Source organism: Neoarius graeffei, chromosome 1 (assembly GCF_027579695.1).
Source record: "Neoarius graeffei isolate fNeoGra1 chromosome 1, fNeoGra1.pri, whole genome shotgun sequence".
Taxonomy (NCBI): Eukaryota; Metazoa; Chordata; class Actinopteri; order Siluriformes; family Ariidae; genus Neoarius; species Neoarius graeffei.
Window position 1 is genome coordinate 48,878,656 of NC_083569.1, and position 27,437 is coordinate 48,906,092.

A 27,437-nucleotide genomic window follows, 5' to 3' on the forward strand; every position below is an offset into this window, starting at 1 on the left:
ATCCTGGTTATTTCTTGTAATTCAAGAATGCATTACAGGATGTATTCACAGATAGACTTAGGGAACTGAAAAGGAAGTGACGTGCTAGTTTCACTAAACATGTAGGAGGCTGGTTTAGCCGAGTCTGCGCTTTGGAACGCAGTGTTCGTCACGCGCCTTTACCGTTGCCGCGCGCGTCGCCAGCTGTTTCGCGCATGCGTGCTGGACTGAGAGCGCAGACTGGAGCAAATCGCGGAGATGATGATGGGCGTGTGAGCAGAGCACTGAAATCACACACACACACACACACACACCGGGGACCAGTGGTAATGCGGTAAGCACATCTAGAATTGACTAAATGAATGTATTTAGACTATTGTGAACTGGACTGTATGGGTTAATTGTACTGTAAGATTATGTCTTGTGTGTTGATGACGCGCGTGCTTTGACAGATTCCTGAGGCTGTGAGGATGAGGATGTGAGGATGCGCTGGAAAAAAAAAAGACACGACACTAATCAGAGCCTGTACATGTGAAATAATGTTTGCTTTAGCGCGTTCTGCATTTTATTTCATTTTTATTGATTAGTACCTGAAAAGGAAGCAAAGAAAGCCTTAGAAGATTACAAAATTAAACCGAGGGCCATTGTATATGCATGGTCTACACTGAAAAAAATGGCCTGTTAAATTAACACAAAAAAATCTTGTACATCGGTTGCACTTATTAAAATCATATCCACTAAGACCAATTAAGTCATGTTCAGTCAAACAGAACATGACTTAATTGGTCTTAGTGGATATGATTTTAATAAGTGCAACCGATGTACAAGATTTTTTTTGTGTTAATTTAACAGGCCATTTTTTTCAGTGTACTTTACACTGGTATGCTGTTATTAATGGAAGGCCTGTAGATTTTTTTTCCTCTAAATGCAATTTTAACTCCCAACAAACATTTTTAATTAACATATCTGGATTTGCGTTAGCACTGTCACCTTACAACAAGAAGGTTCTGGGTTCGAGCCCAGCAGCTGACAGGGACCTTTCTGTGTGGAGTTTGCATGTTCGCCCCGTGTCCGCATGGGTTTCCTCCGGGTGCTCCGGTTTCCCTCACAGTCCAAAGACATGCAGGTGTGAATGTTTGTGTGTCTCCATGTATCAGCCCTGCGATGATCTGGTGACTTGTCCAGGGTGTACCCCGCCTTTCGCCCGTAGTCAGCTGGGATAGGCTCCAGCTTGCCTGTGACCCTGTAGAACAGGATAAGCGGCTACAGATAATGGATGGATGGATTTGGATTTGCATCAAAATCTAATCAGTTGTTCCTTGGCCCATGGCCCACCTTTCCTAAAAATTTCATCAAAATCTGTTCACTACTTTTTGAGTTATGTTGAGAACAGACAAACAAATGGAGACAAAAACAACCTCCTCCAACGAAGTTGGTGAAGATAATAATAATAATAATAATAATAATGTGCTGATTCAATCACCAAATTTTTTGCCCTGTTGCTGTAATGTCTTTACTATCTTGCAAAATAACAGGTCATGATTTATGGAAATTGTTGTAAGAGCTATGTGTATGCATGTGCTCAGGTGCTGTGCTGTAATTGATCTCAATGGATTTTTGTTATCTGCTAAATGCCTGCTGTGTATTCTGGCATGCAGGCCTTTTTTCCGGACATGTCCCAGTGGACAGCTCCTTAAATGAATTAACAGTGTTGCAGCTTGCAGAGTTTCTGCATCACATTAGTGTTTTAATTGCAGTACATTCACCTGCACAGCTCGACTATAGCCTACTGCCAAAGTACGATTACACATTCCAGTCCTATACAGCAAGTAAGGTAATGTTTTGTGTTGGCTCAGCTTTCCTTATTCTGTAGCGTCAAAATAATTGGATTCTATGTATTTATAAAAAAAGAAAAAGTTATTTGATACCATGTATGATGTAATTGTGTTGTAGCTCATGGGATCTGCGCAGGCGGAGATGGGGAAATGTCCAGAACAGGACACTGGAAATTCTGTCCAGACACACATCACTTCTTCCAACAAAGATATGCAGGACAACGTGAACAGGTACACTCTTGGCTGGCTGAACGCACCTCCAAACGCTTGCTGCTTCTGCTGGTGCTGTTGCTGTAGCTGCTCCTGGTAAGAACTTTAACAATTCTGCGCAATTCTAGACAGCATGATATGCATTTTGCTATTATACAAACTGCAGGACAAAAAAACCCAGAAGTGTTTGAAAGTGGCTGCGCACAGAGCCTGCACTCGAATCAGTTCAATCATAAAACCAGACTGAGTAACTCCTAACCAGCCAGACAAGCAGATCTTTTCTTTAACACGGAATAGAATCAAGCTAGCTGAATTTAATATTGACTTCTTTGATGCGAGTGCTTTAGTTTGATTTTCAAAGTCCTGATAACGGTTGGTCAGTGTGGATTTTTGTCTATGGCTACTGGCTTATATTTCCTGTATACCCTATTGTAAACTTTGTTTTTATTTGTGTGTGTGTGTAAGTGTTTAGGGAGTGACTCAGAATTAGGTGCAGGTGTGCTGGGAGCCTTTATTAAGTTTATTGGAAGGACAGTATGTTTACATGATAGTCCCGATGGAGCCGCACACGCACAGACCTGTATACACAGCAGGGTGCTGCTTGTACTAATGTCTTGTACAGTGTACAAAAAAAGGAAAAAACATTTTGCTACATTATATGCATGTATATAGTCTTACAGTAAGACCTTCTAAGGTGGAAAAGACTCAGGAGGAGACGATACATGAAAAACTAAATGAAGCTAAAGTTGAAGAACCGTAAGTACAATTGCATGTGTGTGTGTGCATGATACCATTTGACCTATATTTTGCCTGTAACATACAAATACTGTTTAAATATTATATATGCATAAGAAAGTTCAGCACTTTCAACCAACTTACACTCAGCTTCTAGCAGAGGTGGACAAAGTACCCAACTTCATTACTTAAGTCAAAGTACAGATCCCACTGGTTAAATGTTACTCCGATACAAGTGAAAGTTGTCCAGTCAAATTTTTACTTAAGTTAAAGTACTGAAGTACTTGCTTTTAAAAATACTTAAGTATTAAAAGTACATTTTCTGTTAACGCATTGTTGTATTATTGCCACAACGCTTACAAAACCTAACGCCGTTACCAAAGACAGAAATGTGAATTCATAAAATGAACACATGCCGTGCCATCATGCTGGTTTAACGTTAAGCTAGCTAGTCAGTGAAACTCCACCTGACATGCTAGCAAACTCAAAATCATATTGGGTAGCTAATGTTACTAGAAAAGAAAGATTTCTACATTTTGTTTATTTGGCAAGATTATGCTAAAACATATTTCTGAAAGAACTTCAGATAAGTTACCATTATTCATGTTAGAGTAACCCTGTTTTTACATGCTAACTAATAGTGTCCAAGTTAACTAGCTATGTGTTAACGCAGGGCTGCCAACTTTTCGAAATTCCTTGGAGTGAGATTTTTTTTTTTGGGGGGGGGGTCGATGGCAAAATTTTTCCGCACACCATGCAGTAAGTGGGAATTTTGTATTCAGTTTGATATTCACTTGTCCCCCTGCATTCTGGTGTTTTGTTTGTGGGCTGGAGATGGACAATGGGGGGGGGTTGAGATTTTGGATTTAGTAGATGTTCCTGCATTCTGGTGGATTTTTGGAGTGGCCTGCTGTGCCATACCTACATTCTTACACACCCTGACTTGCCAGGCCTTCAGCTTGTGGCCAACAAAAGCACCAAGTTTTGGCTTAAAAGCCCCCACACTAGAAAACTACAGATGACTGCCAATGTTCCTGTAGCCCTATAGACCTGTGTTTCAGATTTAAAGGCAAGTTCATGTTTGAAAATATTTCATCAGCTAAGCCTAAACACCTTCTGAATTGAAGCTAAATGTTAAGTTTTTAATAACTCATCTCATCTCATTATCTCTAGCCGCTTTATCCTTCTACAGGGTCGCAGGCAAGCTGGAGCCTATCCCAGCTGACTATGGGCGAAAGGCGGGGTACACCCTGGACAAGTCGCCAGGTCATCACAGGGCTGACACATAGACACAGACAACCATTCACACTCACATTCACACCTATGGTCAATTTAGAGTCACCAGTTAACCTAACCTGCATGTCTTTGGACTGTGGGGGAAACCGGAGCACCCGGAGGAAACCCACGTGGACGCGGAGAGAACATGCAAACTCCACACAGAAAGGCCCTCGCCGGCCCCGGGGCTCGAACCCAGGACCTTCTTGCTGTGAGGCGACAGCGCTAACCACTACACCACCGTGCCGCCGTTTTTAATAACTGTTGCAAAAAATAAGATTGTCCCTCACTGACTATTCATTATGCATTTAAGGGCTTTCCCCACCACTGGGTTCAGCAGAAGATTGGCATGGGGAAAAATATCAACAGCAAAAGAACAAATAAAATGCTTAAACAGTAAGCAAAATGTGCATGTGCTACAAGAAACATTAAAATGATTAAGTTTGAACAGTATTGAAACATAAAAAGCTGAACCTTGGCCATAGGTGGGACTGTGCACACAAAGTTGGGCTTAAAAATTTTGGTCATACTTAAATAAGCTATATTAATATATTTCTTATTAATTTATTTCTTATTTCTTATTAGTAATAGAGCATTCGTCAGGGCCTGTTATCTGACAAATATTATCTACCTGTCTTGCCCTCTTTGAAACCCTGTCTCCTCAGTATATTGTTCTCTGTCTTTTTTTTTAATTATTCACAAGTTCAAGTTCTTTGATATTACAGGTGACCATGCTTTATTTACTTTAACTGAGCAATTACATACATCATAAATAATTAAAAATAAATACCCTGTAAATAAACAATAGGTATGGTGGCTAATGGCTCTTCTTGCATTTGTAATATTATCTCTTACTTGCTTTATTTTACAACATTTCCAGTATGGCTTCAAATAAAGTCATAAAGTATGATAACATACAGTAAACAAACTAAAAATGCGCCTTAATAAACGTGTGCTAAGGAGGTGCTCTCCCGTGCTGCTTGTTGGGGAAGATAGAGGCTGTGGCATGGCAGTAGGCCTATAATGATTTAGCATGCCTAGTACACAGCTCTCGATACGGCATTAAATATTCTCACAACACTTATAGGCTAAAACGATTAAGAAACTTTATATAAGTTCATAATTACGCCAGTAACACCACACATTGGCGTGCATATATACAAACCTGTCTGAGACACCCGTCTTCAACTCGGATACCTTCTTCTCTCTCCTCTTCCTCTAAATTGACGGTAGACAATTATCCAACTTCCGGCGAGTGCAGCATCATTAGATGTGCCACCTACCATAGGGGAGTGTGTACAGAAGGGAACACCTCTCTGCCTGTTTAGCCATGCGTAAGGCGTAATTGATCAATCGCAAGTGGTTGGCGCGATGCAATGGGTAGCCGAGATTAGATAGATAAACTAGATTTTTTTTTCTAGCGTGAGAAATCGGAGGTATGGCGTGTGAGCGTGTGAAGACAATCAAATGCGTGTGTCTCACGCTCATTGCGTGAGAGTTGGCAGCCCAGGTGTAACCCTGTTTATACATACTAACTAATAATGTCCAAGTTAACTAGCTATGTGTTAACGTTAGCCGTGGACAAGGCTACAGCAACTTGGCGAGCAAATCCATAGTCATTTGACTAACCAGACTGCATAGCTATTGCAACATTATCGCTAGCTCTAAAAGCACAGACAACTTCATTGCAAGCTTTCTCTTGGAATAAAACGTTCACAGACCTCAATATGCTTCCGCAGGTTGGATGCCGACTTTTTGTAGGCCGTGATGTGGTTTGTTTTTGGCAAACAAAGCAAACATTTAAAATGAAACGACTCGTTAATCCTTTCAGAAAACTGAAACATGGGTTCTAGGTATGGCCATGGGTGCGTACATTCTCCAGAAGAACTGCCTCTATCCATTCTGCCGTCAACTGATCATGTTTAAATAATGCTGCTGAGAAATTATTGATCTTGATTTTATACAGTCTATGGACGTGACTTGACCCTAGTGATTACTGATAGACTGTCTCAGTGTCACCTGCGAATAAACCAATGACATTTTAGAAAAGAAAAGAAAAAAACATCAACTTTCAAAGTTGCTTCATAGTAACGAGTAATGAGGACCTTGACAGAAATGTAGTGGAGTAAAAAGAACGATATTTGTCTTTCAAATGTAGTGAAGTTAAAGTCAAAATAATACTCAAGTAAAGTACAGATACTCAAAAAGTGTACTTAAGTCCAGTACTCAAGTAAATGTACTTCGTTATTGTCCACCTCTGGCTTCTAGTAAATTCTTCCCATCACCTTTCAAGGTATAGTTATCACGGACAATAATTTAATGTTTACTGGCAAAATAGAACAAAACCTTGTCTACTCCAGACTTTTTTATAATAGAAGACTTAGGTCAGATGTGCGATAATGTCTTACCAAATCTGTAATATGTTCTTTTGTGCAGTGGAGCAATGCAATAAAAAGCAGTTCAGGATATTACACTATTTGATCACTTCCCTTTGGTACTGTATCCATACAAAATCAGATCCACTTTAGTGTTTATTTGTGTATAAACATAAGATCATCCCTCTGAAAAAGTAGTCTCATCTCAGAAAAGATTAATTATGCAGATCTAGAAATTAGTTTTGTGTACTTTTCTAAGTAAACAAAAAGGTGATGACATTCTTGACCCGGAGAGAGATAAGGTTGACAAAGACTGGCATATTCTTTTAGTGAGTGGATAATCATAGCAATGTCAAAATCCCAAGTGGAATGCAATATAATGAACAATTAATCCCTATCTTTGGCTGTACAGAACTGGTCCAACACTAGAGGAGGCCCATTCATGGGCAAAATCATTTGAGCACTTAATCAAGAGCCCAAATGGCCGGTCCAGTTTCCGTCAGTTCCTTAAGACTGAGTTCAGTGAGGAGAACCTGATATTCTGGCTGGCCTGTGAGGAGCTGAAGAAAGAGACCAACAGAACTGTGGTGGAACAGAAAGTTAAGCAAATATATGAGGACTACGTCTCTGTGCTGTCACCAAGAGAGGTACATTTCCTTAAACCCAATAACACAGATGGGTTTCTTAATTGGTGTAACCGTAGTATTTTTAATCAAATTGCTATTCCTTTTATGTTTTGCTGCCTTTTGTGTTTAACTAGGTGAGTCTGGATGCGCGTGCACGGGAGGTGATTAGCAAGAACATGCTGAATCCGTCCTCACAAACCTTTGATGAGGCCCAGCAGCAAATATACACACTCATGCAGCGAGACTCATATCCTCGTTACATGAACTCCAGTGTTTATGCAGACCTTATTGCAAGTTTGGAAACGACTAAAACAGCTGAGGAGTCCTAACACACAGGCACATACACACACATATACATGATACAGAACTTCTTTCTTTCTATCTATCTCAACACACACACACTGAACAATTCATTGAATCCTGACACTTACACTGAGACGACTATCTCAACTACAGTCCCCTCTGAAAGTATTGGAAGGGCAAGGCCAATTATTTTGCTTTTGCTATACACTGAAGATATTTGAGTTTGAGATCAAAAGAATACAAGATGATAGAACAGAATTTCAGCCTTTACATGTATTAAACAACTTCGAGCATGTCATCTGTTTTTAACCCTCCCACTTTTCAAATGATCAAAAATACTGGAACATGTGGCTGACAGGTGTTTCTTGTTGCCCAGGGGTTCCCTGATAGATTGCTTGTTTACTCTTGGTTTGAGCCCTGAGTTTCACCGGTGAAGACTGCATTTTTATTTAAAAGGATAAACTAACATGAAGACCAGAGAGCTGTCTATGGGAGAAAAGCAAGCCACTTTGAAGCTGAGAAAAGAGGGAAAATTGATCCGAGCCACTGCGTAAGCACTGGGCATGGCCAATACAATTTGGAATGTCTTTTAAAAAGAAATAAACCACTAGTTTATAGCTAACAATCAGACATCAAACAGGTCAACAGCAGTTTATGACAGTCAGTGACCTCATTAACAACCTCCACAGGTCAAGGTTGAAGGTATCACAATCCACCATTCAAAGAAGACTTTGAGAGCAGAAATATATATTATTTTTTTTGCGGTCCGGTTTCCATCAAATCGTGCGCTCTGATTGGCTCATGAGCAGTCCAGAATCCTACGATCCGGACCCCGGTTACGGACCTTTGGCGACTCGCTAGTTCACAACATGGTTTCCCTTTCGGGCACTCTCATTTTCTGTTAGAACTTAGTAAAGAAAAAAATTAATATATTATTTACCAGCTTAAGGTCGGTCCATATCGTGAAATACCGTGACCTCGGCCTTGAAAATACTGACCTCGGCCCAGAGGCCTCGGTCAGTATTTTCAAGACCTAGGTCACGGTATTTCACGATACGGCCTCCCAGCTGGTAAATAATATATATGTATTTCTCAAAGTCAGGGATGCTTCTCTGGTAGGACAGGTCCTTCCAAATTGCGTACTTCAGAAGCTAGTAACACTCCTTTTTAGCATTCGAAGAACACATAATGGAACAGTGTATTGAGTGAGAAGGATTGTGTCATTGAAAATATCCTGCTTTGTATGTGTGCATAGGATTGTGGGTGCTTTAAGAATGCTGGGGATCCACACATGCATCTTTGAAAATTCTCCGAACAAAGGACTTGGTACCTGGTAGAATGCAAAGGATCCTAGACTTTAGAACACTCTTTCAGATTCTATGATGTGGCATCCTTGAAATGCAGCTGTTAAGGATCCTTCCTTGATATTGAGACAAACCCACAGAGGCCATACCATAAGATGCAAACCACTCATCAGCAGTAAGAATTGGAAGGCTAGACTGGAATTTGCAAAGAAATACAGGGATGAGCCACAAAAGTTCTGGAACCAACATTAACCTCTACCAAATTGATGGAAGGGCCAAAGTGGAGAAAGGAGAAAGAAAGGACCTGTTCATGATCCCAAACATACAGGCTCAATGGGTCAAGCACGGTGAAGGTAGTGTCATGGCTTGGGCTTGCATGACTGCTTCTGAAATGAACTCACTAATCTTTATTGATGATGGTAGCAGCAGAATGAATTCAGAAATATTCTATCTGCCAATTTACAGAGAAATGCATCCGATCTAATTGGGAAGAAGTTCATCTTTCAGCAAGACAGTGACCCAAAACACACTGTCTATACAACAAAGGACTTCATCGGGGGAAAAAGTGGAAGGTTTTAGACTGGCCACGTCAATCACCAGACTTTAAACCAGTTGAGTATGCATGTTACCTCCTGAAGAGGATACTGAAGGGAGAAAGCCCCACAAAACAGACAACAGTTCAAAGAAGCTGCATTAAAAGCCTGGAAAGCATCACAAAAGAAGCATGCAACATTTTGGTGCAGTTAGGTTAGCGGGTCGCCAGCTTGATGCAGTTACTGCAAGCAAGGGATACGCAACCAAACATTAAGGGTTATTTACGGCAATACCGTCTGTTCCAATAATTTTGCTCACCCAACTCATCAGGAAATTAAAGCTGAAATTCTCATCTATTGTCTCATTCATATTTTGATCTCAAACCCAAATGTTTTCAGTGGAAAGCAAAAACAAAAGAATTAGCCTTGCTGTTCCACTACTTTCAGAGAGGACTGTAAATCATCCAGCATCACACAACCGTATCCAATGTCTTAAACAGATTTCACATAATATACCTCGGCATCAGGCTACATTCATACAGCTTATACACTGCCCCTTGACCATCCTCACTTTCCAGTGTCCTGATGTACTTTTACATTCTTATGGATTTTTATAACATTTTGACTCCACTAAATTATTAGTTAGTGGTTAAAGGGGGGGGGGGGGGGGATGCTAGTATCCTGCTTTGGTCTTAGGATGCCACAAAAGAAATGAAGATATATTTGAATATTTCTTTGCCTTAGTTGTGCAAAAGGCACTAAAATGGCATATGAATACTTGTGCCTTGCGATACATACAAAGGATTTACATTAGGATATATAAAGTACATTACAAGTCAAGGTGCTTTCAATTATAGAACAGAGGAAGTTATGACTGCATATAAAACATATGTACATCTCTCTCACACACACACACACACACACACTAGAACATCATCTGTAATAGTACTTGGACCAATAAAGCTCAGTTTTGCGATCTTCTATTTATTACTACATGCATGTTTTTGAAGTTCAGAGGATGCATTTGATATATTCACTTGTGTATAACCGGGATAAACTGTATAAAGAGATATAAATAAATAATAAAGCACAACTATTTGTTAATAGGTCTGTGTCCTAATTATAGTGCTTGCAAAGCACTATATTCTTCCTAGGATTATTATTATTATTATTCTAGTGCTTGCAAAGCAAATCATTATATTCATATCTCTAGACTTCTCATCTCATCTCCTCTAGCCGCTTTATCCTGTTCTACAGGGTTGCAGGCAAGCTGGAGCCTATCCCAGCTGACTATGGGCGAAAGGCAAGGTACACCCTGGACAAGTCACCAGGTCATCACAGGGCTAACAGACACAGACAACCATTCACACTTACGGTCAATTTAGAGTCACCAGTTAACCTAACCTGCATGTCTTTGGACTGTGGGGGAAACCGGAGCACCCGGAGGAAACCCACGCGGACACATGGAGAACATGCAGACTCCACACAGAAAGGCCCTCGCCGGCCACGGGGCTCGAACCCGGACCTTCTTGCTGTGAGGCGACAGTGCTAACCACTACACCACCATGCCGCCCTCTCTAGACTTCTCATCTCATCTCATTATCTCTAGCCGCTTTATCCTTCTACAGGGTCGCAGGCAAGCTGGAGCCTATCCCAGCTGACTACGGGCGAAAGGCGGGGTACACCCTGGACAAGTCGCCAGGTCATCACAGGGCTGACACATAGACACAGACAACCATTCACACTCACATTCACACCTACGGTCAATTTAGAGTCACCAGTTAACCTAACCTGCATGTCTTTGGACTGTGGGGGAAACCGGAGCACCCGGAGGAAACCCATGCGGACACGGGGAGAACATGCAAACTCCGCACAGAAAAGCCCTCGCCGGCCACGGGGCTCGAACCCAGACCTTCTTGCTGTGAGGCGACAGCGCTAACCACTACACCACTGTGTCGCCCTCTAGACTTCTTATTCTTGTTATTCTTCTAAGTGATTTTGTGCAAATTATTTAACTTGAACTGCTTAACATAGAAACTTCACTCAAACTTTGGTCTTGTAAAGGACATGTCAGCTAATTTATTTTCATATTCCACCCACATCCTCTTTTTTATCCGTCTGTCTGTCAGTTTTCTCCAAACTTACTAGACATGTTCTGGGCAATACTTCAAAGCACTCACCTCTCTTCATATCTCTTTCACTCCTGCTTTCTTTTTCCATCCTTCACTTTTTTCACCATTGGCTTCAGTTCATTTTTAAGGTCTAACTGCTCCTAGAGATTTAAAGCTAGGACCATTGAAGTTGGTAAATATTGTTAGGTTAGGGTCAGGGTTCCATAAATTGGGGTACATTGCATAAATACAGCAGAAATTTTTCTCTGCTCCGCTTTCTTTCTTTTTCATCCCTCAATCCTCCCAATAGAAATTATTTATTTTATTACTCCTACATCTTTTAAAGTAGTCACGAAACTTGATATTTGAATTAGACTGCAAAAGTACAGTCCTTAACTGGTTTTCTTACTAATGACACTCCTCTATCTCACCCTTCTATACTTTCATTCATCCTTCTATAGCAATCCACTGATTTTACTCCTCCTTCAACTTTTAAGGTAGAGCTGCCAAACTTCATATGTAGATTCAAATTCTGAATCTAAGCACACCTTACATAAATACAGCATAGCTTTTCTCTGCTCATCTTCCTTTCTTTTCTTCCTTCCATCCTCTCATTAGAAACCACTGATTTGACTACTCCAACATCTTTTAGGTAGAGTCATGGAATTAGGTGTATGGATTCAACTGCAAAAGTACAGCACTTTACTGTTTTTCATACTAATGACACACCTTTATCTCACCCTTCTATTCTTTCATTCATCCCTCTATCGCAATCCACTGATTTTACAACTCCTTCAACTTTTAAGGTAGAACTGCCAAACTTTGTCTGTAGATTCAACTACTAAAGCAAAGCACACCCTTTTGTTATTTGTTCACCCATCCTTTCTCAGTTGCTTTCTTTCAAGTTTAAGATGCTAATGCATTAGCCTATTTGCATACCTTTTGAATCTTCTGTACTTGGTTACTGTTGTAGGCCGAGGCTATTAATAAATTAAACAACTAACCTGTCTAGCTTAACTGATCTCATTTTATATCAAGGAAAGTACTTTGGATAAGTAAAATCTCTCTCTCTGCATTAAATTTTTAACTTTCTAATGTTTTATCTTGTATTTATTTACTTTCCTTCAGGAAAGTAAATAAATACAAGGTAAATATTTACTTATTTACTATAATAGATATTTTGTTTCTTCCACTGAATACAAATCAGTTATAAGCTAAAACCTCTTAAACTTGAAATACTTAGAGTGTGTTCTCAACACTCCTGAGGTACATCACTGGTCCAAACTTGGTCAAAATTAAGTCAGAAATTTATCCACAAATATTTATCTTCAGTTCTTGTATGTGCTGCACAGTTTTGGTATAGTTGAAGTCTACAAAAGGTACTGAATGTAACATTACACAAAGATGAGACACAACTTTTAAGGTACTGACATTTTGTAACTGTTCTTCCTGCCACACTAGCAGTTTACTTGTCAATATGATAAAAAAAATCATGTTTTCAAGAAAATTTCAGGATCAAAATGAGTTCATCCAGTGTGCTAAATGAGCACACTATTGAATTATTTTCCAGTCTCACTAAAACTAAATTTAGATGGGTATATTGTTTCAGTAATTTAACTTGAGAAAACATTCCATAATTGTCACAGAGATTCAGTTTATACAGAGGTGCTTGAAAGTTTGTGAACCCTTTAGAATTTTCTATATTCCTGCATAAATATGACCTAAAACGTCATCAGATTTTCACACAAGTCCTAAAAGTAGATAAAGAGAACCCAGTTAAATAAATGAGACAAAAATATTATACTTGGTCATTTATTTATTTAGGCGGCACGGTGTTGTAGTGGTTAGCGCTGTCGCCTCACAGCAAGAAGATTCTGGGTTCGCGCCCCGTGGCCGGCAAGGGCCTTTCTGTGCGGAGTTTGCATGTTCTCCCCGTGTCCGCGTGGGTTTCCTCCAGGTGCTCCGGTTTCCCCCACAGTCCAAAGACATGCAGGTTAGGTTAACTGGTGACTCTAAATTGAGTGTGAATGGTTTTCTGTGTCTATGTGATGACCTGGCGACTTGTCCAGGGTGTACCCCGCCTTTCGCCCGTAGTCAGCTGGGATAGGCTCCAGCTTGCCTGCGACCCTGTAGAACAGGATAAAGCGGCTAGAGATAATGAGATGAGATTTATTGAGGAAAATGATCCAATATTACATATCTCTGAGTGGCAAAAGTATGTGAACCTCGAGGATTAGCAGTTAATTTGAAGGTGAAATTAGAGTCAGGTGTTTTCAATCAATGGGATGACAATCAGGTGTGAGTGGGCACCCTGTTTTATTTAAGGAACAGGGATCTATCAAAGTCTGATCTTCACAACACATGTTTGTGGAAGCGTATCATGGCATGAACAAAGGAGATTTCTGAGAACCTCAGAAAAAGCGTTGTTGATACTCATCAGGCTGGAAAAGGTTACAAAACCATCTCTAAAGAGTTTGGACTCCACCAATCCACAGTCAGACAGATTGTGTACAAATGGAGGAAATTCAAGACCATTGTTACCCTCCCCAGGAGTGGTCGACCAACAAAGATCACTCCAAGAGCAAGGCGTGTAATAGTCGGCGAGGTCAAAAGGACCCCAGGGTAACTTCTAAGTAACTGAAGGCCTCTCTCACATTGGCTAATGTTAATGTTCATGAGTCCACCATCAGGAGAACACTGAACAACAATGGTGTGCATGGCAGGGTTGCAAGGAGAAAGCCACTGCTCTCCAAAAAGAACATTGCTGCTCGTCTGCAGTTTGCTAAAGATCACGTGGACAAGCCAGAAGGCTATTGGAAAAATATTTTGTGGACGGATGAGACCAAAATAGAACTTTTTGGTTTAAATGAGAAGTGTTATGCTTGGAGAAAGGAAAACACTGCATTCCAGCATAAGAACCTTATCCCATCTATGAAACATGGTGGTGGTAGTATCATGGTTTGGGCTTGTTTTGCTGCATCTGGGCCAGGATGGCTTGCCATCATTGATGGAACAATGAATTCTGAATTATACCAGCGAATTCTAAAGGAAAATGTCAGGACATCTGTCCATGAACTGAATCTCAAGAGAAGGTGGGTCATGCAGCAAGACAACGACCCTAAGCACACAAGTCGTTCTACCAAAGAATGGTTAAAGAAGGATAAAGTTAATGTTTTGGAATGGTCAAGTCTGAATCCAATCGAAATGTTGTGGAAGGACCTGAAGCAAGCAGTTCATGTGAGGAAACCCATCAACATCCCAGAGTTGAAGCTGTTCTGTACGGAGGAACGAGCTAAAATTCCTCCAAGCCGGTGTGCAGGACTGATCAACAGTTACCGGAAACGTTTAGTTGCAGTTATTGCTGCACAAGGGGGTCACACCAGATACTGAAAGCAAAGGTTCACATACTTTTGCCACTCACAGATATGTAATATTGGATCATTTTCCTCAATAAATAAATGACCAAGTATATTTTTGTCTCATTTGTTTAACTGGGTTCTCTTTATCTACTTTTAGGACTTGTGTGAAAATCTGATGTTTTAGGTCATATTTTTGCAGAAATATAGAAAATTCTAAAGGGTTCACAAACTTTCAAGCACCACTGTAGATCTATAAAATATTTCTATTCTATAGTATATTAAAAATTGTTTGATTTAGAAGTGCCAATCCAGACTAGTTTGAGCTGACAGCGAGGCTACAGTAATGCAAATAATCACTCTTTACACCCGTGATGAGCAGAAAAGCACTTCAGAACACAAAACCACTCCGGTCAGCCAAGGACAGGAATCTGAAGCTGCAGTGGGCGCAGGCTTGATCACATTTTTCCCCCATTCTGTTTGATATGAACATTAAATGAAGCGCTTTATCTGTATCGGCATGATTCAATGCATTGCGATGCTGCCACACGATTGGCTGATTGGATAATTGCATGAATGTTCAAGAGTGTCAGTGTTCATATTAAAGCGTCTGGTGAGCATATTATGAATAAATATTATAAGTAAAAAGTGTTATACTAATACTTGCAATCTATATATCCACATCTTCCACAAACAAAGTCAAAACTGGTACAAGGAGGCATAATTTATGTTTTTTTTTATTATGCATCATTTTGTCATCAGAAACCCTTTATTGTCAACCAAACTCTCTTCGATAACGACATGGCTTATTTCATTAGCTATTTCAAAAGTTATAAGACTCCTATAGACAATTTTTAAAAAACTGTGTTTCTGATCGGTGACGTGTCCCCAAATAACTAAAGCTCAGTCTAAGAAAAAGGTCACAAGGTCAAAGGTTACTATGGCAACATTTTTCTTCCTAGCTGTGTCTGTGACTCTGAGCTTATTTAAAACCTAGTGGTGCAAAAATTTTTTTACAACCCTGTTCTTAGATTACTCATGCACTGTAGATTTTGGTGTTTTCCCTTCTTTTACAAACACACATCAAATCAGGAAGGGCTGGTTAATTGATTGATTAATTAGATCATGTGTTAAAGCAAGGAAAAAACAAACAATAAATAAAATATGCAGGCTTGGAGTATACCAGAACAAGGGTTAAGAACCACTGCAGTGTGGTTCCAGTTAAACTTAGCACCAAGTCTGATATCAGGATTAGTCCAGGATTTGGATTTGGTTGTTTTGTTATCAGTTCAGTCATGTGATGAGAGCTGGAGAGAGAGCTTGTGCCCACTGATCAGTACAAAGGATCATTAAGGCGTTATTGCTTAGTCGATCGGAGGCAGCTGCTTCTCAATGAAATGTTTTATATCCATCATTTCCTGTTGAGTGGAAAGATAAAAAAAAAGGTTGGTAATGAATTAACCAAAGCTTGATCCTCAGACTTTATTATACATTTTCAGGTGTATTAAAGTGAATGCAATGCCTTTTTGTAATGCTTTAAAATTAATATATATCATTAGTAACGACCAAAATTAATTAATAAAGCGAGGGGGGACAATAATATTAATTACTTGTTATTTTATTATCAAGCACAAAACTAATCGATAAATCGCGGCTTCCGGATCCCGGAAAAAGGCAGCCTTGCCTCAGGGCAAATCTCACATGACGTCACATGTGGAACCCTGGTTATCTGGGCCATTTTGGTTCATCTGACTCCGTGCTTGTTAACTCACTGAAATTGGATATTGTTGTTGGAATCTTACAAAAAGAACGATGGGAAAGCACTGCATTGTGTTTGGATGTTCAAATCCATATACACTACCGTTCAAAAGTTTGGGGTCACTTTGAAATGTCCTTATTTTTGAAAGAAAAGCACTGTTCTTTTCAATGAAGATCACTTTAAACTAATCAGAAATCCACTCTATACATTGCTAATGTGGTAAATGACTATTCTAGCTGCAAATGTGTGGTTTTTGGTGCAATATCTCCATAGGTGTATAGAGGCCCATTTCCAGCAACTCTCACTCCAGTGTTCTAATGGTACAATGTGTTTGCTCATTGGCTCAGAAGGCTAATGGATGATTAGAAAACCCTTGTACAATCATGTTAGCACCGCTGAAAACAGTTGAGCTCTTTAGAGAAGCTATAAAACTGACCTTCCTTTGAGCAGATTGAGTTTCTGGAGCATCACATTTGTGGGGTCGATTAAGTGCTCAAAATGGCCAAAAAAATGTCTTGACTAGATTTTCTATTCATTTTATAACTTATGGTGGTAAATAAAAGTGTGACTTTTCATGGAAAACACAAAATTGTCTGGGTGACCCCAAACTTTTGAACGGTAGTGTACAACAGGACATCCAATTCATGAATTTCCAAGAAATGACACAAATCTAAAGCGACAGTTGGTGAGGTTTATGCAAACGAAGCGGGCAGATTTTGTGTCACCGACTAATAATAAATCTGATTCATCAAGTGTTCATCACCACCAGAACAATCACATGGGAATTACTGGAGCAAAAAAGAAACCCATTTATTTAATAAATGACATTTGATCTGACATTTGGACAGTTCATCGATTCCCTTATTATCTCTCACACACACAGAGTGCACCAGACGCAGGATTACGAGCAACATTTACACGCCCGTGACATCCGATCTAATCATATCTGATGCACTTTAACAGGAAAAAAAATGCATGCGTGCAATCATCATTAATTATTAACTGAAACGTGGTAAATGCTCTCAGATTGCAATATTGCAAGACTCAATTTGTTTTTAGTTTTGTTCAGGAAAACATGATGAAAGGTAACCACTGCGTTCTGCACATCTCTCTCTCTATCTATCTCTCCATCTCTTGCACGCTACAGAGGAAGACTGTCATGAACTGAGTGAACTGTCAGTTTCTCGTCTTGGGGCCTCGAAAAGATAACCATTTGCTCCAGAATATCCTTGATAATCATCTGCCCCTTCATCTGACATATAAGAATCCCAAACACTATCAGAATTCTCTCCAAAACGTGATTCCATATCCAGACTGGTCTAACCACTGCTGCGCACATGAACGAAACTGATACCTGGATTGTTACGTGTGACGTCACGCGCCCCTTCGGGATCTGCTGGTTCGGGATCTTCTGGTCTCAGCAGATTCTGTGAAAATCGGCTGATCTTATTGATTTTCCGTTAATTTATGGCCTTTTGAATCAGCTATGGTTCGAAAACGCATGGTCAATCAACATAATGATTGTTGCTTTGTACAAGGAAAAAAGTGTGGTTTAGAGGCAGTACATACACTTTAAACCAAAATCAAGAGAAATTCGACACTGTTTCATTAAATTCATTAATTTGGGGACAGACCTCTGGGCAGGCGCTGTGGGGCATCCCGGGATATGTTTTGAAGGCGATGTTGTTAGGATTCAGCATGGTCTTGAGTTTCTCCACCGTAAGACACCCAAAGATCAATGGAACCAGAGGATCTGCCTCACCATGACACTGCAGCACTGGTATTTCCTTATTAGTGCCAATCAGTGACTATATAGATACAGAGAGAGAGAGAGAGAGAGAGAGAGAGAGATGGATTCATAATCATACTGCATATAAATGTAAATATTTAAAAGATCTAGATGGTTTTATCCACACACTAGTGGCAAAATGGAGAGAAAAGCAGAAATACGCACATCAGAAATGTACCATATACCTTTGAGAGAGAGTTCCTGAGAGGCAGCCAGCAGCTCAGAGCAACAACGCCTGCGAGTTTCTGATGAGTTTTTAGAGCTGTATAAAGTGATAGTGCACCACCCTAAACGTACATATTCATACAAAAAAAAAAAGTTATCAAGAACGCACTACCAGTGTTCCATGTATAAATGAGAATATCATTAAAACAAATGACTTGAGTTCTTTCACAACAGGGACTCAAACCAGTCACAGAATAGATGAGAATGTCCAACAAGTACTTTTTACAGTAATTCAATTTCACAGCATTCCCCCCACCCACCCACCCACCTGAGAAAAGCCACCCAGCACAATGCGATGAGACGGAATTCCATTCTTTACCTCCTGATCAATCAAAGCATTGACTGCAACAGGAAACAGAAATTAGGGCACAAGAAAACATCAAGAAGAATATTTACACCTTTGACTAAATGGTGAAGATGTACACACTGCTTTCTGCAGCTTTTTTTATCCCACTCTCATCCTCCTCTGCATCTGGACCCAACCCAATGATATCAAACCTGTGAGTCAGGACACAAATCATATAAATAACTTGAATAACGACTGCTTCAGAGGACTGCGTTATCGAGGTAAAATTCAAAAGCACAGCTGATACTTACCAGGAAGGCATTGCCATGTTCATGTTCAGGGTAACTGGCATGACTGGTCTGGTATAATCCAAGAGAGAAAGAAAGGAGAAGAAAAGAAAATAACTCAACCTGGGACATTTGTTTTATAAATTTGCTTGCATTTGATAAGATGGTGTATTGTACATACGCATGGGGGCAAATGTACTTGACATAAGGGGTCCTGATCCCAGCCATAGCTTCAGCCCAGCCATGCCTAATGGAAATAATGGCACGTAATAGGTCGATCAGTGTGGCAATTAAATTTTGTAAACTAATGCTTAAGTTAGGGGTTTGCGCTCCTTACCCTGTATCTCCTAGGCCGTGGAGGAAGATTACCTGGAAATGTAAGCACTGGTTAAGATTAAATCACCGCAAATGACCATGAGGCACATTTATAATAACCACAGTGTTGCACATTCAGACCCAGTTGCAGCCAAATAACTTATTCAGTCAGAATCAGAAGACTCATCTTCATTAAAACAACACAATATATACAGTTGTGGTCAGAAGTTTACATACAGTGACATGAATGTCATCTTGGATTTGAATGTCATGGCAATATTTGGGCTTTCAGTAATTTCTTTGAACTGTTCTTTTTCTGTGGCAGAAGGACTGTACAGCATACATCTTTTAAAAAATAGAATTCGGTGCACAGTTTTCTTTGGGTTTTCTGAAATCAACACAGGGTCAAAAGTATACATACAGGGTCAAAAATTTACATACAGCACACCTAATATTTGGGTAAAATGTCTCTTCGGAAGATTCACCTTGACCAAACATTTTTGTTTACCATGAACAAGCTTCTGGCAGAATTCTGGTTGGATATTTCATGACTCTTCATGGTAGAATTGGTAGAGTTCAATTAAATTTGTTTTTTTTCTTGCTATGGACTCGACTTATAAGCACAGTCCATATATTTTCAATAGGGTTGAAGTCAGGGCTTGTTTTAAGCTTAATATTAGCCTGCTTTATCCTCCACAACCAGCTCTGATGCATGTTTGGGTTCATTGTCCTGTTGTAACTCCCAATCATGTTCAAGTTTCCAATGGTTTGAAGTTATGCTGAAGAATTCTGAGGTAGTCCTCCTTCTTCATTATTCCATCCAGTTTGTGGAATGAACCAGTTCCACTGGCAGCAAACAGCCCCAGAGCATGATGATCCTACCACCACCAGCTGGTACAGTGTCCCTCTGTACATGGGGGTCATTGTGGCCAAACAACTCAATCTTTGTCTCATCTGACCATACAGCTTTCCTCCAAAAGGCTTTTTCTTTGTCCATGTGGTCAGTTGCAAACTTTAGTTAAGCCTGAAGGTGTTAATTTTGGAACAGGGGGTTATTTTTTGGATAGCAGCCACTTAGTCCATGGTGATATAAAACTCACTGAACTGTAGACAGTGATCCATCAGCTTCCAGTTCATGGCAGGGCTGTGCCATGATGGTTCCCAGGTTGTTCCTGACCATCCAAACCAATTTCCTTTCAGCTGAGGGTGACAGTTTGGGTTTTCTGGAAGCAAAATGGCTTGACAAAGTGACTACACCTCACAATAACTTGAATACAATTGTTTGAACTGATCTTGGAATTTGCAGTTGTTTAGAAATGGCTCTAAGAGACATTACGGAGTTGTGTACATCTGCGATCCTCTTTCTCAGATCTGCACTGAGCTCCTTGGACTTTCCCATTTTACTGTGTTTTGGTCAATGCAATGAGTGCTGTAAACAAACCCTTTTTATGAAGGCACAGAGAAGCTACCAGCTGTAGTCAATCATGATCACTAACAGGACGTTAAGAGACCTCGGCCTTGGCAAGATAAGAGACATTTTGGAAGTTTCAGCGCCTCTGAATTAATAATCTAAGTGAGTGTATGTAAATTTTTGACCCTGTATGTATAATTTTGACCCTGTGTTGATTTCAGAAAAACCAAAATAAATTAAAACTTCTGCACCAAATTCATGGTTTTTTTCTATTATTCTATTATCCAGAATTGCCATGACATTCATATCCAAGATGACATTCATGTCATTGTATGTACACTTCTGACCACAACTGTACATTTAACAGTTATTCCACGAAATCAAGTTGTACATGAGCTGATAACCGATGAGGTGCATAGCACCGGATTTTGAGAAACAGAGCATTTTTATTTTTTGCAAATTCAATAAATAAAAACTTTGTACAAAAACGTCCGACAAAAAAATTTCCGCTTAGAATGTAAATAAACCGGCGAAATGACAGTAGCAATTTGTGAAAAATACTATAATAATAATTTTTTTTTTTAATTTTAAAAAAGATACGTTCTTACCATGAAATACTTTCATTCCATATTTTGTTGCGCTTTTTTTTTTTTTTTGCATTTTTTGGGGGTTTGTTTTTAAGTTGAGTTTTTGTTTCGACCTCGGTTGGTTCAGTAAGACGCTCCACCATTTCCTTCTTCTTCTTTAGGTTTTTTTTTGGGGGCGGTTGGTAAACCAACTTAAAGGTGGTATTACTGCCACCGACTGGGCTGGATTGTGGAACAATCTTGTGGAATAAGAAATACTGGAGGGAAAAAAAACCTATATTCTTTTAGCTATTTCTGTTTCTTTTAAATACTTGATAAAGTGATATATCTGACTTGATGTGCTCCGCCATTTTGTTTTTGTCTACTCATGGTATATGAGCTGATAGCCTAATAGTAGAGTAGCCAATCAGAGTGCACGATTGCTCATATCCAGTGAATGTGGATAGAATATATGTATATTATTTACCAGCTGGGAGGTCCATATCGTGAAATACCATGACTGAGGTTTTGAAAATACTGACCGAGGCCTCTGGGCCTCGGTCAGTATTTTCAAGGCTGAGGTCACAGTATTTCACGATATGGACCGACCTTAAGCTGGTAAATAATATATTTATTTTTTTCTTTACCAAATTCTAACAGAAAATGAGAGCGCCCGAAAGGGAAACCATATTTAGAACAAACCTGCTACAAGCTCGTTTTCAGCTTTCTCCTGAAATGTTTTCTTTTATTTCGTCTTCATCAGGGTAGTAAAACTCGCTTTCGCTGTGAACACTGTCATTATCGCTATCCATGCTGTAAAATTAATGCTGTTATACTGAGAAATGCGAAAATAAATGTTGACAAAAAATTGCTACTATGTTTGTTGTTGTGAATGAGCGAGTCGCCAAAGGTCCGTAACCGGGGTCCGTATCGCAGGATTCCGGACCGCTTGCGAGCCAATCAGAGGACCAAGTCCTTTGTTCAGAGAATTTTCAAGGGTGCAAGTGTACCTTGGCATTCTTAATGGGGACATATAATGAAAAACTCACCTTTTTATTGTTTGTGCACATACATTTGGGTATCTGGAGTGCCTACCAACCTACAAACTCTGAAATGAGACACCCAGTCAGTCAGGTTTTTTTTGTTCTGCCTATTGCTGGGTTTCACGTGACGTCACATCCGCCTCATTAGTTCTTCAAAACTTTAGCTGGTGGTCTACCAAAGCTCAGTTGACAAAGTGTTTGTACGGAGAAGGTGCATTGCTCGCATGAAAAATGCCTTACGCTTGCGCTGTTTTAGGTTGTTTGAATCGATCAAACTGTGAAACTGATAAAAGTTTCTTCAGGGTTCCCTGTGAACTAACAAAAAAAAGGGAGACCGAACACAGGATTTCACAAAAAGACGTCGAGAAAGGTGGCTTTTGAACCTCTCACTGAAATCGAAGAGAGCCGAGTCAAAACATGCTCGAGTTTGCAGTGATCGCTTGGTGAAAGGTTTGTATCTCCCTCTCAGCTATGGCCTTAGTGTTTTCCAAGTACTTTTTTTGCTGTCATTATTTTACGGTACTTTTTTTAGTCACAAAGTGCTAAAGTCCCCAGCTGTTTCTTTGTTTACTCCTCATGCCTCACAAAGTCCATACGCATGAAGGTCGCGACAAAATTCTTCCCCAGCCATACAGTTATAATGCGCCGTGATCACTTCTCCGTCTTGTTTAACTAAGATCCAGGTCTTTAAAGGGGTTTCTGATGATCTTTGTGAATTATTTACTTGAGAGATAAGAGCCAACACAAGTGAGAATCAAGCGAACTGTTGTTTGTTTACACTTCAACTTGCAGCGCTTCATTGTAAAGACGCGAACAAAAAGCTTAAAAAAACTTACACGGGCAAAAACAATACAGGATTCATTCGGCAGCGACTTGATACCGAGGTCCTTTACCCAGCCACATACAAAGAAGTCGTAAGCCTCCATACTCTTCCACGCTTTCATCTGTTCTGCGGTGTAGAAGGACGTCTACAACACCAGATAGTTTGAGATGTTGGGGAACTTGACTGAAGGGTAGTTTTCAAGATCATATGACAAATCCTTCTTTCCCAGACTGTAGGGGTCGATTCCGTTGCACATAGCAACCTTCTGAATATATCTAAAGCGAGCAGTGGCTTCTAGATTACGAGCGTACTCTGATAAGTTATCGCTAGTTGTTTGCACTACGGCAGCCGTTTAGACCACCAGCTATTTCACTTCTGGTAAAACTGCTAAGAAAAGTCACATGACTGAAACCCAGCAATTTCAGAAAACATGTTTCAACAAGCTAGGGCGGCACGGTGGTGTAGTGGTTAGCACCGTCGCCTCACAGCAAGAAGGTCCTGGGTTTGAGCCCAGCAGCCAGTGAGAGCCTTTCTGTGTGGAGTTTGCATATTCTCTGCGTGGGTTTCCTCCGGTTTCCCCCACAGTCCAAAGACATGCAGGTTAGGCTAATTGGTGACTTTAAATTGACCGTAGGTGTGAATGTGAGTGTGAATGGTTGTCTGTGTCTATGTGTCAGCCCTGTGATGACCTGGCGACTTGTCCAGGGTGTACCCCGCCTTTCGCCCGTAGTCAGCTGGGATAGGCTCCAGCTTGCCTGCGACCCTGTAGAACAGGATAAAGCGGCTAGAGATAATGGTAGTGATAACTTATTGCTTTAGATATATTCAGAAGATTGCTATGTGCAGTGGAATCGACCCCTACAGTCTGAGAAAGAAGGATTTGTTTGGAAGTGAAATAGCTGGTGGTCTAAACAGCTGCTGTAGTGCAAACAACTAGCGATGACTTATCAGAGTACGCTCGTAATCTAGAAGCCACTGCTCGCTTTAGATATATTCAGAAGATTGCTATGTGCAACGGAATCGACCCCTACAGTCTGGGAAAGAAGGATTTGTCATACGATCTCGAAAACTACCCTTCAGTCAAGTTCCCCGACATCTCGAACTATCTGGTGCTGCAGACGTCCTTCTACACCGCAAAACAGATGAAAGCGTAGAAAAGTATGGATGCTTATGGGTTTTTTGTATGTGGCTGGGTAAAAGACCTCGGTATCAAGTTGCAGATAACACTGGGGAACACAATTTTTGTTGAGATAGGTCTGACAGCTGTTTTTAACTCATTTTTGGGTGCGGAATCCAAAACTGATCTCAGTTTTTCTCTATCACGTCAAGTTTTTGAACTATAGGATCCCCGTTTTCTTAAAAAATATGAAAAATACTGTACTTAACAGATATGTGCTTGGTTTATAAAAATTTACAAATATTGACATACAATGAAATATGAAAGAAACAGGCATGACTGCAATGTTTATTTAACACTGTTTTTACAAAGGATATGGCTACTGTAATTATAATTGTGTGCAAGAAGAAGAAACCTTTATTCGTCACATGCACACTTCAAGCACAGTGAAATTCATCCTCTGCATTTAACCCATCTGAAGCAGTGAACACACGCACACACTCAGAGCAGTGGGCAGCCACACCAGAGCACCCGGGGAGCAGTCAGGGGTCAGGTGCCTTGCTCAAGGACACCTCAGCCCAAGGCCGCCCCGGGTTTACCTAACTGCATGTCTTTGGATTGTGGAGGAAACCCACGCAGACACAGGGAGAACATGCAAACTCCACACAGAAAGGCCCTCGCCGGCCGCTAGGTTCGAACCCGGAACCTTCTTGCTGTGAGGCGACCGTGCTAACCACTACACCACCATGCCGCCTGTGTGAGTAGTTAAGGTAAAAATTTACGTTTATAGCTCTTTCTGGAGTGTTCAACTTGAGGACTATCGCGTTTGATGCTCCAACAATAGTCAGCCATCATCTGTACATCCCATCTACCCTGATAACGTTCTTCCATAACCTTCAAATAGTCTTACTACAGTGGGATTTTGCTTAAGGCCCGGTCCCACTGCACTTACGGATGCAAAGAGGATGTAAAACGTAAAAAAATCTTTGCCATCCGTTGGAAAACGCTACGCATCCGTTGTGTACTCATTGCATACGTGCTTCATACGCTCTATCCATCGAGCATCCGTCCACTGTGATTTCATCCGCGCAAAAAGTTTTGAGCTGCACAAAACTTTTAGAACGGATGAACTTTCCGCCGTGTATGATGTAAATCCGCGACATATACGAGCAACAAACGTTCTATGTCCGTTATCATCCGTTAAACGTCTGCTGTATCCTCTCTGCATCCTCTGGGCATCCTCGCAACTCACATCCGCTGCAGCTGAAAACGGAAAGAGGGAGGAAAGATAAGGTACATGAAACGTCTATTCATCGTTAGTAGCACGGAAATAGAAAGGATGTAAGCGTATGCATCTCGTATATAAAGTATTCAAAACGGACAAAGCGTTTATATCTGGGATGTATCTCGTATATTTAGGATGTCTGGAGTATGTCTAGAGTATGTAGAAGGACACCTAGCGGACAATCGATATTTTGTATAAAAAGGGGGAGAAAATCATCTAGTAGTAGAGATGTATCGATGTAGCCGCCAGCACGTCTTTCCGCTTTATGCTGACGGCGTGCGTGCTGCATCCCTTTATATCCGCGGAGCAGACGCAATTCATACCCCCCGCATGCGCAGTGAACGGTCTGCATCCGATATACATCCGCGCAACATCCCCTTTGTTTCCGTTAGGCGTACGTGATGCATCCTCTTCATCCGCTATGCGTCCGCTTCTCAGTTATCACCGGTAACCCCTTCGGAGCTGTCATCCACTTCCATCCGCTAGGCTTCCTATGAACATGCGTTTAACATCCCCGCTATATACTACCCACGCCCGGTCTTTTCCGTTCTGTTTTCGCAAATTTTCGCCATTTTTGTCCATTTCTGAAGCGGATGAAAACGGATAGAGCCACCCCCGAAATTTTGCTCGTCCGCTGTGTCCTTTTTGCATACGTTTTGTGTCCATCGGCCAGTGGGACCGAGCCTTTATCTGGAGGGTAAGCTGTGGAGAAAAAACTTGACGTGCTAGAAAAAAAACTGATTGCAATTTTGGAATCAGCATGCCAATTTTAGTTTTAATCAGCATAAAAATCTAACTCAACAGATTTTTTTTTTCAAATTGTTCCCCAGTGTAATGGATGGATGTTCAACAAGCCGTTCAAATTTGACTTCCCTTTCTAAATCACAAAAGAACGATGCTCATTAGAATGATGCCGCCCCTTCTTAAGTATCTCCACTCATGGCTTGAGAACTGTCTTTCTGAAGGAATATTCATGAGGACAGTGCTACCTGATTGGCTGGTGGAAAAGAGGGTGGGGTAAGCAGTGGCTCATTATCATTTAAAGGAACAAGCACTCAAATCAGCCATTTTGAACAGAACTGTTTACACAGAGGGTAAAGGGAGTTGTGGTGGTTTATCCTTATGGTATTTTGACCAAAGCATCTCATAAACATTTAATTAAGGCCTTAGAGAGCCGTGTCAACTTGTGGAAAGGGGTACAATATGGCACCTTAAGCACCCGCAATCCTATGGGTATGTACAATGCAGGATCTTTTCAGTGACGCAAACCTGCTTAGCCTCAGCGCTCTCTCTCTCCCGGTGGGTGTGTGTGTGTCTTACCGCCGCTGTAGCTTTGCGGGCGGCCGGCACTATGGCAGGAAGCGGCGCGGACATGTTATTACCGCACATGTACCGGAGAGCAGGATGACATTCAGTAGGAGAATAAGCCTCCAAGCTGCGTCGCCTTTATCCGAGCACTGTGGTTTTCTACTCCAAAAATACCAACTAAAAGAAACCGGACCAGCAATATAATCCCCTAAACCTCCACTTCCTGTATTTCTAAGTGTTTGGCGTGTACAGAAGGCTAGCTTAGAGTCATGTACTGAAGTGTAACACCTCACACTGCTGCCTGTATTAACAGTCTACTCTAAAACAGCTCTCCGTTCAGCTCTAGTCTTACATGGTTATGTTTTAAATACGGTACGTGAATGAAAAGCCTGATCCTGGATCAGTACTCTGGGGGGCGGAACCAACCACGTACCCTCCCTCTCTCGAAACTGACACTGAAAGTCCTGCCTTTTATGACGCGTCATGTATGCGTCTTCTGATTGGTAGAATTTTAACGTTATGACGAGTCAGTGGCTGCTATTGGTTCATCAAGTACCAATAATATTCTTTTTCCCGTTTCT

General features: G+C 40.7%; 2 protein-coding genes across 3 annotated transcripts; one reads left to right on the forward strand and one right to left on the reverse strand.

Annotated features, from left to right (window-relative positions):
* Positions 1–228: 228 nt before the first annotated feature.
* LOC132887735 (regulator of G-protein signaling 20) lies at positions 229–7,364 on the forward strand. The gene is made up of 5 exons (XM_060923298.1): positions 229–313; positions 1,933–2,120; positions 2,697–2,780; positions 6,822–7,056; positions 7,170–7,364. The coding sequence occupies exons 2-5, from the start codon at positions 1,936–1,938 to the stop codon at positions 7,362–7,364; spliced, it is 699 nt and encodes a 232-aa protein (XP_060779281.1). The 5' UTR covers positions 229–313; positions 1,933–1,935.
* A 7,999-nt stretch (positions 7,365–15,363) lies between these two features.
* Positions 15,364–27,169, reverse strand: lypla1 (lysophospholipase 1). 2 transcript variants are annotated; one of them, XM_060923314.1, is made up of 10 exons: positions 26,869–27,169; positions 19,326–19,357; positions 19,170–19,235; positions 19,013–19,060; positions 18,843–18,913; positions 18,684–18,757; positions 18,376–18,477; positions 18,036–18,209; positions 17,756–17,828; positions 15,364–16,060 (listed from the first exon to the last, which is right to left on the reverse strand). In XM_060923314.1, exons 1-10 carry the CDS (start codon positions 26,935–26,937, stop codon positions 16,032–16,034), a joined length of 738 nt encoding a protein of 245 aa, XP_060779297.1. In that variant the 5' UTR covers positions 26,938–27,169; the 3' UTR covers positions 15,364–16,031. The 2 variants fall into 2 exon arrangements, with proteins under 2 accessions (XP_060779297.1, XP_060779307.1); XM_060923324.1 differs by lacking the exon at positions 17,756–17,828.
* Positions 27,170–27,437: the final 268 nt, after the last annotated feature.